The sequence below is a fragment of the Panthera leo genome, chromosome A1 (assembly GCF_018350215.1).
Source record: "Panthera leo isolate Ple1 chromosome A1, P.leo_Ple1_pat1.1, whole genome shotgun sequence".
NCBI lineage: Eukaryota > Metazoa > Chordata > Mammalia > Carnivora > Felidae > Panthera > Panthera leo.
Window position 1 is genome coordinate 156,640,626 of NC_056679.1, and position 18,836 is coordinate 156,659,461.

At 33.8% G+C, this 18,836-nt stretch overlaps 1 protein-coding gene across 23 annotated transcripts in view; it reads right to left on the bottom strand.

Annotated features, from left to right (window-relative positions):
• MCTP1 (multiple C2 and transmembrane domain containing 1) overlaps positions 1-18,836 on the bottom strand; it is a 529,626-nt gene that overhangs the window by 207,816 nt on the left and 302,974 nt on the right. For 16 of the 23 annotated variants that reach the window (XM_042943542.1, XM_042943601.1, XM_042943550.1 and 13 more), the window contains 2 exons: positions 10,891-10,929; positions 1,922-1,981 (listed from right to left, as the gene is read on the bottom strand). The exons of 1 other annotated variant lie outside the window; for it this stretch is intronic. In XM_042943542.1, the coding sequence (XP_042799476.1) occupies positions 1,922-1,981; positions 10,891-10,929 (99 nt within the window). The remainder of the gene's footprint in view (positions 1-1,921; positions 1,982-10,890; positions 10,930-18,836) is intronic. 6 more of the 23 variants (XM_042943612.1, XM_042943560.1, XM_042943529.1 and 3 more) reach the window with 2 other exon arrangements.

Here is an 18,836-nt window from a genome sequence, read left to right on the forward strand (position 1 = left end):
ATCCAAAGTAGACTTGATCAGTGATTTGCTGATTTTATAAGATGGGACCTCAAACATAGCAACATCACAGCCCTCAACACATCCATCTATCAGTGGGTTAATGAGCTGTGGGGGAGAAGGGTTACATAATGCAAGAAAAATTTGAAAGGGGGTCAGTGAAGAAAAATTAAAGGAAGGCTTTATTTTTACATCCTATCTGTATTCATTATTGACCCCCAAAGGAACTTAGTTGCTTTAAACAATTATTTCTGTGATATTCAGAGAAAGAAAAATATTGGTCCTGGTTGATCCTACCATTTTCAGGGATGTCAGGTCAATGGCATCACTTCTCTGGGCCTTAGTTTCCTTAGTGATAAAACAAATGACCGCTAAATGTTCTGCTTTTATGACTCACTTGGTTAGTTACTCAACATACGCTCGGAAGAAAAGATATTAGATTATGTACCTCAAATACAAAAAAAGCTATCTTTTAAATTTGCATATTTCTTATTCTAAAATAAGACAGTTAAAGAAATTGAGAAAGGTTAATAAAGAATATTTAAGGGTGAACACAACCAAATGGAAAGTACTGGTACATGCAATACTAATTTGGAAGTAGCAAAGATTGTGAAAGAATCATTTGAAAGGGAAGGCCTTAAAACTTATTTCTTATGCAATTGATCCTGGTAGCAAGGTTTCATTCATAAAGATCGGTTTGCATGTTTGCTGCATATAGAACAAACTCAACAGAGAACACTCCTGAATTCTGCTCTCTTGGCAAAGAAGTATACTGTATGAATACAGAGGCTGCATTTTTGCCAAAAGCCAAATTCCATTTAAGGTGATATAACAATTCAAAAGCAGTCACTGTGTTCATGGATAATGCGTGAACATACAAGAGAAATTATTATTATTTTAGCAAGGACACTGAATAGCAATAGTGGAGGTAGCCGTCAGTAGACTGAAAGGAAATGAAGATGCTATAATAATTAAAATAAGCTCACACCAATAACAGTGTGTGTGGAGGGAGCAATGGATGAAGAGATGTGGTTTACGCTGGCTCATTGGTCAAGTCAAGGCATGACTTAATTTAGGGTATGCCAGTCTGCTTAAAAGACACTGCAACAAACCTTACAGTTCTAAAGGGGAAGGGTAGTTTTCAGTCATGAGCAGTTGAAGAGCCAAGGAAAGAAAATGGTAAAGCCTTACGAGTGTAGCATTTTCATTGCAATATCTATCGCTAGGTAATCATGTACCAAGTGTGAATTTTCAAAGAAAGAGGGAAACTCTTGGCAAAGTAATAAGTGCATTTGTAATAAATCGTGCTGTGCATAATGCAGAATTAGAGCAGAGAAAATAGGATGACAGAGCTCGTTATGTTTAAGTCATGAAAGAGTAAATAACATTAAATTGCAATGGCATTTAAAACAAATTCTCTGTGGAATTTTCACTTTTTTCTTTATTTAAATCAACAGCAGAGTTGCTGTTTTCTAATTCATAAGTTTTTTTTTCAAAGAAAGAACACTGATTATGTAGTACGTATATAGTATAAGATCACTGTAATAGAAGTAAATTTTTCCCAAACAGATGGAGCAGATTTTACAAGAAGGGAAAAAAGAAACTTAACGGACTCTCTAGATAGCACCATTATATTCCTGGAAGGCCTGTGGGCCTCTAGCTGTTAAGAATTTGGGATAAACTTAGTCCCACAAGCAACTGACTTCAAAGCAACATATTAAATACATGAAGTTATTAGTTTATACAAATTAAGAAATGCAAGAGTCACTCGAATGACTTGGAATAAAAGTTAATAAAGAAGGCAATGGAATACATTTTTCTGAGACCCATTTTAAAAATGAATTTCCTAATTCACACTTAACTTTCAAAAATCACTATTCAGAACCAAAATCAAAAATATTAATATAAAGGATTTCGACATTACCCTCCAAAAGAAAGACTTCACAGAGAAATAAGATCCAACCACTTCATTTTCTGAAAGATCCTAAAAACAAACAAATATTTAGCTAAATTTTGAGGTGTTTTTGAGAATACTTAATTAGCCCAATGAAACCAAAATAAATAAAACCCCAAAGTTATATGTCCTATGACACTTTCGATGTTTATAAACTGTTAGTTTTCTTTCCTTGAGTAAATTAAAGTTTTTCTCTTATTCATATCTAATATCAATGGCGATAAATTTAGAAAGGATTATTTCTGTAATTTTTAAAGAATCTACTTACCTCTTTATTTTAAATTGTTGATTATTATATCTCAAGGTGTAACACTTTATTTTAGAAAATAGAACTGTTCAAAAGTACTTTAAGATTTTGAAATAAGTCATATAACATCTGTGCCTTTTAACAAAACAATTTAACACCATAGACCCACAGAGCGTTTTTAAAGAATAATAGTAGCAATTTTAGTCATAATCATGTACCTACTCAAATTTAGTTTAATCCCTATTAAAAACGTCCTAGTTTTATGATATAATATAGAACATAGATAATACAAGTTAGTTAACTTGGGCCTTACAAAAATAATTTAATAAAATGAATACTGAGAAGAGTAGCAATATCCTAACAAAACATCACGTTGGGTATTTTATTACTTAATCCTCAGACATTTATAGAGTAAAACCAGTTCAACTTCAGGAAATCAAATTATTGTTGGTCACTTTTAAGGAGAACATTTGCATTACATGCATCTTTTAAATTGGTATGTTTTGCATCCTGTTTCTGGGTGTCAGTTATGGTAAAATTGTGGGAATCTGAGGACCCGTATCGGGCAGCATCAACCTCTGACATTGTGATGAATCAGAAGAAGTTTTGTAACTTACTTGATTCCTCCATAACTTTGTGTTAGCGACTAAGACAGTGGCCCAGCACCTCACATGATGCCTATTGCATAGTAGGTGCTCAATAAATAATTTGTGGATTGTTAGTTACTGGGCGTTTCCACTGGTTAGGTATAGATATTCCTTCCAAAAACGATACCAAAAATCATATCAGAAAATAATAGTGAGCTAACATGTTTAGGGTGTATAGCAAGTTGTATAATTTAAATTTAGAACTAGAATTACATTAAGGATAATTTATATAATCTATCTGTTTTGTTTGTTTGTTTGTTTGTTTACACAAAATCTATTTCTTACTGAAATGACTTTCACTTTCCCAAGTTACCTGCATAGGATTTGGTCAGGTAGCATGGCTAATGTCAGAGGTTACTAGGAAGAACTCTTGAGTTTAAGACCTTGTTTTATCATCACTACAGAGTTATAATTCAATTACATGTACAGCTATGGTTCTCATCTGTCACTCGTAGCACACTGTCACATCAGTATCTCAAAAAAAAAAAAAAAAAAAACAACCACGCAACAAACAACAAGTCCTGAAAAAACACATTTACCTTTGGACATTGGGGCATGATTGTTACAAGGAATGACTGTAGTCTTTTGATGCTGTACACTGTTTAACTACAAAGACCTTCTCCCAGATTTTACAAAAGATGTGTGTTTCTTTTCTATTGCTAATTCTCTCCTTACTCTGATTCCCAATTCTTTTAAAAAAATTTTTTTTAATGTTTATTTATTTTTGAGACAGAGAGAGACAGAGCATGAATGGGGGAGGGGCAGAGAGAGAGGGAGACACAGAATGGGAAGCAGGCTCCAGGCTCTGAGCCATCAGCCCAGAGCCTGACGCGGGGCTCGAACTCACGGACCGTGAGATCGTGACCTGAGCTGAAGTCGGATGCTTAACCGACTGAGCCACCCAGGCGCCCCTCCCAATTCTTTTTAAATTAAGCAGCATGTTTGGCAACATGTGGAAAATTTTAAAGTATCATATTAAAGGAACTGAAGTCTTGAAGTCTCCTTACACAATTTCCCAAGAGCCAATAAGACAAGTAATAGAACAGTGAGTTTTACCTTAACGTAAAATGCATTAAGGCAACTTAAATGGAGGTGAGAGTACTGGCTTTAGACTCAAGACAGTTACAACAAATAACATGACCATTAAACATTCCAAAGTATTGTTAATTCATTTAAAGTTCAAGTGGTCTAAGGTGACTAATGTTGAAACCACCAACTTCATACTTTTCATTCTTCCTCAGATGAATACCCTTTGAGGGTAATGAGATAATTATGTGACTGGTACGCAAAGAGATTGATGAATTTGTGTGGGGGGGGGAGGGGGAAGGGGAAATTTTAATGATCAGCATTTAGAACTTAGGTTTCTCTGTTAAAATTTAAGAAACAAAAATATTAGCCACATTTGGATCCACTGACGTGCTCAGGCTGTGCTTTTCATGCCATGTTTAATTACTTCTGTCATTATTCATCAACTAAAATTTATATTTCATTTTACAACCTACATTCTCATGTAAATTTAGGCCTTTATTTCAAATGGAACAACTTAATTTTCCTGTGGACCCTTATGTCATTTATTGCCTTGATGAATATAAAATCCACAGCAGATGAGGCATGGCTTTCCTTTAGTGAGAGTTTCTAATAATAACAATAATAATAAGACACCTGGCATTATGATAAAGAGTTCTAAAAAAAAGTGATTTTTTGAGGGCAAGATTTCAATCATTATTGTAGATATTCAGTTATATTTCTGTCCCCATTGGAACAAGAATCTGATAAATGAATGAAAGGCCATTTTAAAAATGCTAAAATTATAAATTAAGAGCAAAAGGAAACAGAACAAAGAGCAGAGACATCAAATTGATAAAGGCAAATTATTGACGTTATCCTGAATAATGAATCGTTGAGTATTTATGCTGAGGCGTTGCATTTATCAAAGTAGCTAGACACATTGAGAATATCTTATTTAAATCTAGTTTTTGCCTCCAAAACACCAATACACACTAAGAAAGTTTATCTTCAAAGATCCAAAATCCTACTGTGAACCTAGAAAGTAACAAGATTGTAAATTTAAAAATATAGAAGATATGTTTTTTCCCCAGAGAAATAAAACTAAAGGACAGTTGATTTCTTTCCTAACAAATGAACATGATGCTGTATTTAGTTCAGCCTCCTATTTAAATACATCATAAAAATCTTTAAAGACTTTGTCATTGGATGAACAAGGATTAGCCTTGAACTTCTGTTAATTGTGATATTTTTCATTAGCTTTAATGGGTACAGGCCTTTAAACATATTGTAGTTATCATAATTCAGCAATTCTTCAATACTCAAAAACTCACCACAGATTTGAAATTGGGAAGCCTGAGATTCAAACGTGAAGGTCAACCCAGGTAGCCTTCATATTACACAGAGTATTTTTAAGGTGCACAATTCCTTTTCTCAATACTCTCTAGGCATTTAAGAGGTTAGAAATAGATAAACCCATAAGTAAATAATTTTCGTAGCCTTTCCTGGTCTGACTGAAATCACTGTTTATCAAAGCTCTATAGCTCTTGGTTGCCCCCACCAAGTTGAATAGGTCTATTGATAGTTATGTAACTAAAAACAGGGACACGAAGTAAGTAGAAATTACAGTGAAGTTCTATTTTCCTGTTTTCTTGGTTACTCAAATAGGTGCTCATACCATTTATACTCATTAAACACCAATATGATTCCCTCTGCAACTCCAACTGTCCATTTAAATATTTCTGACGAGAGACAGACAATCTCAACTCCCCAGAGGACATGCCCTGTAACTGAAGGCTGGCTTTGCTTTGTCTTTTATTTTCCTAGAAATTTTAACTTAAATCTTTAATTTGTGCATTAGCGTGTATGTATACACACATGCATGCATGTGTATCTATTACTGTCAACCATGGCTTTGAAAGCAGAATCTTCACAAAATTATGATTTATTTTCATTGAGGATATTTAGGGAACTTTAAAACCAACATATCTCCTCCTAGTCACATTCAACTTAATATGCATATATACATGTGTGTATATACATATATATATATACACACACACATACATATATCACATGTATACATATATATGTTAGATATATCTGATGTACATCATATATACACATATATATATCTTTGAATTCAAAGGCCATATAATCTTGCAAACCAACAGTTAGCTCCATTATCCTGGAGCCACGTTGTATTAGTTCCCTCCCTTTGGTCAGTCTGGAGAGGATCTTGGGAAATTGTCAGCTCACTGGGGAACACATATTAGCAGTGTGCATGCCAATCAGTGACCCACAATTAAACATTTTAGAGCCAGCGCACAGGCGTCAAGGCATTCGTCTTCTGCCTGAGATTACCTTTTGTCCTTTCACTTTGTGCCAAGTCATCCAGCTTTGCTCCCTCAAGGACCCACAACATTTTAAAAATTCAACAAGAGCGGTCAAATAAATGTAAAGCCACTGTTACAGCAAATCCCTGTAGTTATGAATTACAATATATAAAAATGTATGATATTTTATACCAATGGGAAAATATTGTCAAAACAGCAAGAAAAAAAAATCATCTCTACATAAAATTTAACCATGGCTTCATGTAATTTGTGGGATAATAAAATATTTACTGCACTATGATATCTCTATTTTAGATAAACTTACTACAAATTTTGAGAGTTCAGTTGATCGAGGTAAAAATAGTCTTTTATATTAGAAATGCCCATGCTATTTGCCTTTTGTTCACCACTGCACTTGGGAATCTCAGAAGCCTTAATTATGAGGTTGACTTTATAGCATTCCCAGATAACACAGATTTGGTAGTATAAATAGTGGTAAGGACTTTTAAAAGAACATTGTATTTCCTTTGGAAACACGTAAGCATCTCATTTTTTCAAAAATTTATGCATAATAATTTTAAATGAGACACCAAAGAAAAGCCTTTTAGGTCCTCACGGGTGAGAGAGTCAAAGACCAAGAAAGCTCGTGTGTTTTGCAGGTTTAAAAAAATCATCTATTTATTATCAGGATGTGAAGTCTTTGGAGAAAGAACCTAGTAACTGCTAAATAATGACTCCCCCCTCCCCCCCGCTATGTCGGACTGTGTGATATACCTAAAAATGTGTTAATCTGTTTCTCTAACGTTTCTTAAATTAAAGCACTTAGAGGTTTTCACTGATGCATTTTTAATGTGTCATCCAAGGTGTCAGGTTTAACTACGCCCTGCAGACTTAGAGTGGAAAGTGTTCTCTAGTTTAAATTAACAATATCCTTGCCAAAAGTCTTATTAGAAATTGCTTCATTCACCAGTGAATAAAGTGTTTTATAGTTCATTAAAATTATGCTAAGTGATTATAATAAAATCTTTATAAAAAAGATATATTACTAAAAAAATAAGCCATCAAGTAACAGAAGATATGCTAATGAGACATGATCACAAAGTCCATATTATATTATTCAAAGGATTATCTCTTCTTAAAAGATTTCTAAACTGTTATTGTTGAGAATATGAATTGCAGTGTGTATATCTTTATATTATCAGAATGGTTATGTCTCGTGTAATTAAAGCGATTTATTGAAAGTACATAAGTTTATTATCACACTTATCGATAAACTAATTCTTCTACATTAAAATACACACACACACACACATACACACAATGTAGGGTAAAATCATTTCTGCTTATTGTCGGTCTGACAGGCAATTATTTCATTATTTTTTTCTATTTTTTGTCTGACCCCACAAAATTTATTCACAAAACACATATACATCTTCTCTTCTGAGCTCATGAAATTTTCTTGCTGAATAATTTAACCTTAGAATAAATTATCAATGATAAGCTTCTTCTAAAGAATAAAATATTGCAATAATTCAAAGCATTACCATTTTTCTGCCAAAATGCATTTTGTCATGTAAGTATAACTCGTTGACCAGGATAATTATTCAGTTGCCCAAGTTTAGGGAGACACTGATCCCTTTCTTCTGAAAATAACATTTTTCTTTAACAGCTGAGTGTGAGGCAGGATTACAAATGTGCAAGATGGAAAGTATGCTTGTAGAAAACCGGAATGAGAGTTTTAAAAGATGTTATCATTCCCAGAAGAGGAGCTATGAAGAAATTCATAATTATTTCCTGGTTAACATACCATTCAAATACAACATGTATCATTCTTGCTTGTCAGAGGCAAGTTTAGGTGTATTTATTTTCCTACTTGTTAGATGGTAACACAATTACTCTAAATTATATGGAAGTCAGTCCTGAACAGCAATTATAATTCCCTGCCCTCAAGTTGGCTATTCAGTTATTTTCAATAGTACATACAATTCCACATTATAAAAGTGCCACAAATAATATGATTTCCATTGAAAGAATCAATTATTGACAAGATGATGAACATGATGAACCGATATTTAAGTAACAGGAAACCCTATGAGCTGATACACTTGCATACACGGGGGGCGGGGGGGGGAATGTGCATATTTAAAACATAACTATGTCAATTTAGTTTTCCCTTTCCATGGTTACGTCACTTCTGAAAACAAAACAAAACAAAACAAACAAGAAGAGGAAGAAAAACTCCATACTAGAGAATGTCTAGCAACATTATCAGACTGTATTTAAGTCTTTGCCAGAGAGTTCATAATTCTCAGATTTTATAATCACCGTTGGTACCCACACACAGACTGCACATAACAGTCCTGCTCCAGAGAAGCAGGAGACCTCATTCTCACAAGTCAAGATTCCAAAGAAAAAAATGACCTGTTCATATGAAAAATTCACCTTTGACTTTGAGCGAAGTTGTATCAAAGGTAAAATACCTGTATTTGACTGTAAGGCAAATAAATTATATCCTTTTACAAAAAACAAAAGAGGAAAAAAATCTTAGACACGCGGTCTTGAAGGAGAAGATTGAAATAATTAGAAAAGGGTTACATTTCCACAAAACAGTAACACGATAATACATAAAGCTACATGGTACAGCCACTTATCCCTTAGTTTCCTGGGAAGCACAATTTGCTTGAACATCATTCTTCCTCCATTAATTCCTGAAGGAAGGAGCTGGGGACGCAGTTTCAGTGTGTGTGAAGGACCATGGATTGTGTGGTAAATGAAGTTACAAACTTTCCCTTGATTTTGAACTTAACAACTTGTTCTTATAACACTAATGTGGATGAATATGACAAATGTTTTAGGGGACAGTGATGATTGAATGAATTAACAGGAGTTCAGTATGTTCTCATAGAAAAAAAAGCAAATGAGTGAACTGATTTTCCTTTACTCAGCACTCAATATCCCCAATAAATTTTATAAAACGGAAAATCCCTTAGGCTAAAAACCCCAAAGCCATATTACTATTCGAACTAAAAATAATCTGCCAACTACCCCAATAAATGCAAAGCTAGACACAGGGAATTCTGTATCTTCAATGGCAAGCCAGAAAAATGACAAGCCAGTCTGAATGTACAAATGAATTATTAATAATAAATTAGAACTTTCAGAATTTTAGAAGTAACAATAGTGTTGAATAGATGTTTATTAGTCTTTTTTAATTTTTTGTAGACCAAAGTAAAAGATGCAGATTTATATTTACTTAATTATTCAAATTAAATTTAAATATAAATTAAATAAATTATTTAAAGAAGAATCTTTATATTTATTCTTTCTTTTATACTACAATAAATGCATCATTCTTGCTAATTAATACTAACTACTATATAATATCCTGCTCTAGCATTACACCTTAACTGCATCTGGAACAGGAAATATTGATATATATTAATGAATTACAACGTTTTTACCCAGCTGTGTCATAATGTAGACACAGAATAAGGAAAGCCAAATTACGCAACTTTCAAAAAATATATGTTTTTACAGAATACTAATTTTGAAGTATAATTACAAAAAATATGTAATACCAACATGAACAGTGCAAATATTTCTTTAAGACTTTTTGAAACTTTATTTTGGTCAATAAAAAACACAGTGAATACTAAGTCAGAAATATTCAGGAACTTTCTTGAGTAAATGGTTTTCACTTTATTAAAATATAATGGTGATTTTTAATGTAGCCCTGACCTTTTTGTGAGCCAAGTTATCTTTCTGTCATGAATACTATAAGAATTGAGAAGAAACTGTACAGTAAGAAGTACTTGTTATAGCAAATTAATACATTACCATAAATACAAAAACATTTTGATGTATTTTCTTAATTCACAGTAATAAAAATGACAAAATTAAAGACAAATTTAAGTAATAGCATGATTCAATCAGAATGAAAAAAAAAAAAAAAGATTGTCATGTTCCAGGGTCTAAAAAAATTACTCACACTTAAAAATGAGTGCTGACTTTTTAAATGGAAATTTGAACAAAGATCTTTAGAAATAAAATCCCTTTATTTCAAGGAGTAATGTCAGTTTCATCTTGATATTTATTTGTGTCCAAGAGTGGTACCACCACTCAACAAATACAGAGTTTAGTTTGTATCTTAGATACTTTACAAGTTATAAGAAGAGCAAGGACTTTGTAAGTTACAGGAACCATAAACTCTTCTCACTCCCAGGAGTCATTTATTTCTCGAAGTGAGAAGAGGCAATGATGGAAAACTCTTCTCATTACAGGCTCCACAGATGTAGCCAAGAGGAATTTTTGAGTTTAGAAAGCCTCACATTTAGTTTTCAGTGAACAAAGACAGTGAGTTACGTGGATCTTCCTTCTCTCTGGAGTGGTCCCTACCCTAACCCCATCATTTTATTCCTGATCGGGAGCAAAGACATTTTCTAGACCCTGTGGCACACACAACAGAAACCAGATGCTGAGAAGTGACCAGGCATTAGCAAGAGGATGATGTGGATGTGATTGATCAGTGTGATTTCTAGTTACTTAAAAAAAGCATCACGTGATTTACTTAAAGTTATGGGAAAAAAAGAACAAGGGTGATGAAATCCTGTAGTACAGTTTGAAGAGGTATGAGAGAGATTTGGAAATGCAGCTGATAGTTCTTCTCAACAAGAAAAGCTGAAAGATCACATGCTAAGCCATTACCTTACTTGATCTTTTCCAACTCTTCCTCATTAGCATTGTCTGTAAATGAAATAAAGCATTTTCATTATCTTATCACTCAAGTACAGAATAGGGCAGCCAATTGTTTTCTAGAGGAAGCTTAACATTTAAACAGCAGTTTCCAGCAACCAGTATACAAGACAAAATTGTTTTCATCACGTACACACAGCTAGAAGAAGCACCTTTAACATTCAAGCAGTCTTTCTGGTGAGAGTTCATTTGCTTTATTCTTTTGTATAAAGAAATGAGACGGTACTTTTTAAATAGAATGGAAAATTTGAAATATCTTATTATTGGCTGGGAAAAAAAATATTGCATCTCATGATTGGCAACGGTTCCTTTTGGTGCTGGAGGTTGAGGATGTACTGACTTGACCAGGTAACTTGTCTCTTCAAACATGTTCAAAAGCCTGTTGCTTTGGTGGCATCTTAGAATTGTCTCTGTTTCCAATTAATCTTTCAAATGTGAAAATGCTTTCAAATGTGAAAAATGCTACATTAGTAGATCTTCCTGCTAAATGTTTAGCCATAACATATCCTTTAAATTAGTTTTTTTTTTTTTTTGTCTGTGTGTGCCATAGTAAGAAGTATTTATGGCTACAAGTTTTATTTAAGGTTAATGGAAATTTGTAATGAGTGCCCAAGATCAGTGGTCTCTTAAATAAAGTAAGTCATAAAAATCCAAAGATATTTTATTTACTCCCCAGTTTTAAATTTTTCTCAGTTAACACTGTGGTATTAACTTCCTGATTAATCTCTTTACCCTCTCTTAGCTTTATCATTATCTTTAATGCTTATGAAGTGGAGAATAGGGAATATTTGGAGAAAGAATATACCTTTGAAGTGCTTGTCATATTTGTATATTAAGGAGGCACACTGGTACCTTTAACAACTGTATCTCCTTCAGCAGAATTCACTATAAAGCAGGACCATTTCAAAAACCACTCATAAATCACAAAAATACAAAAGAAAATTTTAATAAAAGATTAAGTCATATAGAAGACAACCTTTGGCCTAAACCAAGACAATAGAATTATGTGAAGGTTCTAGGACAGGAAAAGAGAAAAACATGAAATTGTCAAAGATAAGGATTCATTTTTATTCTTTGTAGATAGTCCTTTTATAGGTTATATTTTCCCTATATATCCCCTGTGTTAAATATTGACCAAAATATGGAAGACTAGTGGATTTCCTAAGGTTACAATAATTCCCTATTTTATTTTGAATGGAGCCAGGAAACGGCAAAGCATTATTATCAAATACTATTATAGAAATATTTTATATGTTTTCTAAGTACTAACGTGCAATTTATTTTGAAGCAACAAAACCTACCATTGGGTTGTGGAGGTGTCCATACAGTGGCCATGTAATAAATGTTTGTTACTGATCTTAAGTGAGTTATTGTCATCATCATCATCATCATCATCATCACTCCCACCACCACCTCCACCACACCTTCTCCATCATCACTAAAAGGCAATTGGAAACCAAATACTTTTGTGGCATGCCATATTAACAAAACCTCCACCACTGGGAGTCAGACAATAAATCTTCAACTTTCTGAGAAAGCAGAGTTTCAGCGAACAGAGAATGATAATTCCTAGAGACACTGTTTTCAGTCAAATCAAGTGAGAATAATTAAGATAAATAAATAAATAAGCAAAATCTTGTAACTCATGGCCATTTATTATCATCACCTAGTTTCTAAGGATCTCCTAAAATTCCATTCTGTAAGAAATGGTATACTGTGAAAAAGGAGCTAAGAACAGGAGGAAGAATTGAATCTCAAGGCAACACTACTCAGTATTACACAGATTTACTACTGCTGCTCGAAACCACATCCCTTGACTCAGAGCCACGGCATAAAATAAATCCTCATGATGTAAAGCAAACTATAGGGTTTGTATTTTTTCTGTCTCTCAAAATTGGCTTTACAAATAGACTGCAAGGTATCGTTTTTCAGACTGGGACACTGATACAAACAAAAAGTTAACGATTTCCCAAAGTATAAATATGCAATATTTGGCAGTTGTGGGAACAAATTCATTATTTTCCTGATTTGGTTTCTAGAATTCTATTATTAGATCCAGTGACCCCCAAAATGTGCCTAGATTTTTAAAATTATTAATTAATTAATTCATCATGATAAGTGTACTCTTTAATCCCCATTCTTTATTTCATCCATCCCCTACCCACCTCCCCTCTGGTAACTATCAGTTTGTTCTCTACAGTTAAGAGTGTTTCTTGGTTTCTTTCTCTCTCTCTCTCTTTCTTTGCTCATTTGTGTTGTTTCTTAAATTTCCCATGTGAGTGAGGTCGTGTGGTATTTACCTTTCTCTGACTGACTAATTTTGCTCAGCATTATACTCTGTAGCCCTAACTGTGTTGTTACAAATGGCAAGATTTCATTCTTTTTTATGGCTGAGTAATATTCCATTGTGCATATATATACAATATCTTCTTTATCCATTCATCAATCAATGGACACTTGGGCTGCTTCCATAATTTGGCTATTGTAAATAAGGCTGCTGTAAACAAGGGGTTCACGTATCCCTTTGAATTAGTGCTTTTGTATTTTTTGGGTAAATATCCAGCAACATGATTACTGGATCATAGGGTAGTTCTATTTTTAACTTTTTCAGGAACCTCAAAACTGTTTTCCATGTAGTTCCCAACAGTGCAAGAGACTTCCTTTTTCTGCATATCCTCACCAATGCTTGTTTCTTGTGTTTTTGATTTTAGCCATTCTTACAGGTGTGAGGTGATATCTCATTATAGTTTTGATTTGTATTTCCCTGATGATGAGTGATGTTAGCATCTTTCCGTGTGTCTGTTGGCCATCTGTATGTCTTCTTTGGAGAAATGTCTGTTCATGTCTCCTGCCCATTTTTTAATTGGATTATTTCCTTTTTGGGTGTTGAGTTCTTTACATATTTTGGATACTAGCCCTTTATAGGATATGTCATTTTCAAATATCTTCTCTCATTCCATAGACTGTCTTTAGTTTTATTGTTTCTTTTGCTGTGCAGAAACTTTTTATTTTGATGTAGACCCAGTGGCTTATTTTTGCTTTTATTTCCCTTGGCTTGGGAGACATATCTAGAAAAATGTTGCTACGGCGGACATCAGAGCCATTACTGCCTATGCCCTCTTCAAGGATTTTTATGGTTTCAGGTCTCATATTTATATTTTAATCCATTTTGAGTTTATTTTGGTGTATGGTGAAATAAAATGGTCCCTGGATTTTAGAACAAAATTTCTGCTTCTTGAGCCAAGCCAACTGGATAAACAATGTGTTTAAGCATCCTACTCTTAAGTTTCTTTTTCTTTTTAGATATTTGGGTTAAGCTAGATTCAGTAAAGCTGAAAACAGGAGAAAAGTTTTAAAAAAGTGAATTTAACAAACATACTATTAAACTATGAGACATGTTAGAGAAGAAAGATTGGGGAATGTTAAAGATAGGAGATAAAGCAAATTATAGAAAAATAAGATTTATTTTTTGCTCTATGATCTTAAGCTGAGAAACATATGAATTTTGTTTTTGAATGCATCATTATCTAATATTATTATAGGATGATCAAAATTCTTCATTAACATCTCAACTTTCTTTGAAGCCAGTGAAAGAATTAAGTAACATAAAAATATGGCCTGTGATAGAGCTGCAGAACTGATTATGTTTTTATGAGATTCTACAATCTCAATCCATTTTTTGCTTTTATTTTTTGTTGTAGTGATATTTTTCAGGCAATTACATGGTTACCATAGATACAAAAAAAATTATCACAGAATAGCTAGACAATATAGTGTATACATCTTATAAAACATTAAATTTTTATAAGTGTTTTTAAAAAAATGTTAGCTATGAAAATAATTCAGAAAAATTAGCAAAATAAACCATCATGAAAAAAAAATTTCAATTCACCAAAGAGTCAATTCATATGTTTCTTATAATCTTCTATTTTTTAGCTTTAGCCAAGCAATTTGTAGGTCTAGGAGTGTGTAACACAAATTCACTCACTTTTATTTCACAAATTCTCCAATGAAGAAAGCTGTGGATTGAACTCTGCTAGAAAAAGAGCCAGAAAGAACTCAAACACACTATCAGACCAAAATACCATATACAGGACACACATGTATGCGCTACAGACTTTCGTAGGCTCAAAAACAAGACATGCATTCGAAACAGAAATGACAGTTGTATCATGCAATTCATCAGCATGCCCCTGCCCCCCACGAAGATTTTGGTTTCTCATACACACAATGCTGGAAACTTAAAAAAAAATGTATATAAATCTGTTCACATCTGATATTTTTTTTAAAAGACTCAATGATGAACTCAATGGACAAGATTTTAATATAAGCAATTTTGAAATACTTTTGCTATTACTCATACTATACTCCTCAAATTGCTGTAATTAGACACCGCATGTTTTGGAGGCTTTAGTAGATTCAGTAGGCTGGTAGGATTTTCAACTCATTCTTCAGTTTTACTGATTTCCAGAACTGGCAATCCACACAAGGAGAAATCATCCCAACTGCATTATTCATGGAATGTAGTGTCAGTATTAACAGTGTATAAAAAACTTGCAAGATAACTGATTTAGAAACTTTGGCACTTTTTGATGCTAAGTACTCTGTGTTTACACTTAATTTATTCCTACTTTTGATAGCATTTTCTTAACATTAATGTTCTACTTCCTATTTGATTGTTAGACCTTATTTGTTAATGGCTCTTGAAAACTCCTGTCTTCCATTCTCTATTTTAACACATATAAAATATTTAGCAAAGTTTTATAAATATAGGCATAAGAATAAATATGGAATTCTTAGACTAAAATCTTAAATCCCAAAAGCTTAAAATAGATGATTTCTGTGCTAATAATCAAAGAGAACAGAACTCTTAAAATTTTGCTGTGTGAGGATCAATGCAAAAATCATCCTCTATTCCTTCCCTATATATTATGCTAGATATTATATGGAACTGTGAGGCATTTAGTAACTGATTTCTGGTATGCTATATTTTGAGTTTGAATTTTTCTAAATAAGATTTGTTCCTGGATAATTTGTAAATTTCACAATAGCATTTTCACTGAAGCAATATAATATATATTTCAAGCATACAAAAATTCAAGTTGAAGATACATTGGATCCATGATTGTTTTTAACTAAAAAACTTCAATTATATTCCAGGAAAATATATTGGAGTAATACTAGACATGTGACAAAAAGAAAAATACAGTGACATGCTTCTAATGCATTGTTATTAATATCTTCATAGAGCAACACAGACTGATTTTAAGCAGATTATCATTAATGTACTAATTTTAAGAACGCAAAAGGAAATTAATTATTTAATACCGTTTGTGACAATCTCAGGGATTTAAATACTGAAGTAAGAAAAAAAAAATCTTAAAATACCTTTCCCTGGACCTTTGAAGTATCCCTTCAAATCCTCATAGAATTTCATCTGCAACTCATTGAACAGCCACTAGGTACAGAAAGCTGGACTAGGTTTTGAATGCAGTCGTCAAAAAAAAAGATCATCAGAAGCAATAATTTATATATACTTTTTTTTTTTTTAACCAGAAGTGATAGGATAGAGAATGGAGTTGATGGGAAGTAATTTAGGTAGGGCAAATGACAGTGAAGAAAGCCTGGACTCGAGAGAAGGTGAGATCTGCCAGAGTTTGTATGGCTGGGACAGAGGTTACCAGTGGCAGAACATATGGTGCTCATTGGAGAGCTTTAAAGTCCCTCATCAGGAGTTTCCATTTAATTAGAGAAATAAACACATGTCACTGAACACTTAGAAGAAGAATAAAGAAGACATTATAGAACCTGGCACAATGCTTATAGAGTCAATAAATGTTTTTTGATCCCTGCCCAGCCAACAAATGGTCCTTGTTCAGAGTTTCAAAATCTCATATTAGTGTTGCTTAACAGTTTTAGAGATCTTAATAAAATAGCTATACAATTGTTATATAGACCAAAACAAGCAAGTAAACAGAAGCAAATTTATGTCTTTGTTAGAAATTTTCATCCTGTAAGCACATGCTTAGAAACCCTGATTCAAATCTAGGACATCAGACTAGCCAGGATACTGGGGATGCCACCAGAATTACCTGTAGGAGATGTTTCATACTTCCTTCCCTCCCCCTAAGGTCACCTGGCTTCTCTGCAACCACCCCCATGCTCCCAGCTGTTAATCACACCCACAAGGAAGAGCAAGTGCAGTCAACCTGACACCTGGATAATGACACCCTTGTCTCCATTCCTCAGGTATGACTGAGGTCAGTGTGGTCACCAGCCAGAAGCTGGCTCTGATACAGGCTGCAACAGGTTGTGCTTTCCTGAGGCACTGCGCCCTAGCTAAGCTACTTGATTCTCAGGTGAAAGTCAATGTTAGTATGGGAGGGGAGAAGACCTCATTTTTCACTGGCCACAGCAGAATGAATTCAGTGCTATTTGGAACTCTGAAGGCAAGGGCATGAAGTAAGGCAGTGCATGAACAATACTTGGCAGTAAAGGATTTCTTTCAAAAAGCTGGAGTAGCAAAAGGCAGGGATTTGAATCAAGAAAATGGCACAAAGATTTCAGGAAAGGCTCTTTGTGTTAAGGGTGAATGGGGCTGGAAAGGTACAATGAGGAAAATGGAAAAGGAAGAAAAGATGAATCATACCAGATTTTTGAAGAGCAACTGCTTCATGTAACCCACCTGTTCTCTTCCCATTCATGTGTGATAAATCATTGATGATCAATAATCAGGCACTGTAATACCTTTAAATGATATTTGTCTAAATGGACATTGAACTGAAATAATAAATTTGAGCAGCTATGGAGACTGGAAGATTTTTACAAGAAATGTTAAAGAAAAAATAATGTTGGGACCATTTTGCCTGTGCTGACACTCATTTCTGTGCAGTTTAGAGCAATTCAGCAGCTTCACCATAAGGTCTCTTGGTACTAGCTTGATCTCTCAAACCGTCAGTTTGATGTTTGAGCACTTAATAAATATTCCTTTTATGCAAAAATTCAGCAGACACTCTATCATCAAATCACCCAAATAACTAAACCAGCCACTATATCATTCTAACTTCCAATAATATTGCCAGTCGAATAATTTGGGATATATATGACCTCAGGCACTTAGGTATTTTCATTTATGAAGCGCTGTTCCTCATTAAAATAACAAAGAACCCCAAACAAGAATATTCTATCACTAAATTTTGTTGATTTTACCTCTCACCAGTAAACTTGCTGATTTCTTTCCATCTCTATCTCTGATAATGCTAATCCAAACCTCCATCATCTTCCCCCAGGATTTATGAAATAATTAGTCCTATTTGGTCTCCAAGTATCCGTTCTCATTCTTCCATATGTTTTCCACAATGCAGCCACACAGCTATTTTCAAAAAGCAAATATGATTATGCCACTTCCTATTCATAGACTCTTGGAGAATCACCACAAACCTTAACATGGCCAACAGTCCTTACATGGTCTGGGCATCTCCTGTCCGCTGTTGTCATGCACCATGATCTCCCACACTCTCCTCTGCGTACATCTTTTCTGAGCTCCAGTACTTTTTCAATTACTGGAGTGCAGCATAGGGCCTTTGCATGTGCTGTTTCCTTCTGCTTGAAATATCTTCTCTCTTCCTGGTTTTTGCTTTATTATCTCCTATTCACACTTCAGACCTCAGGTCTCATTTGGCTTCCTTAGAGAATTCCTGCTACCTTAACTAGAACAAATTCTACTACATTCCCTCTTAACAGCAACATGCACCTCTCTTTCGTGGCACTCAATACAGTTGTCATTTTAAATTTCCTTCACTAATGATTTGATCCCTGAGTTCTCTACTGGATATAAGTTCTATAGTATCCTATGGGTTTAGCATAGGACCTGGCTTATAGTAGGTTTGGTCAGTACT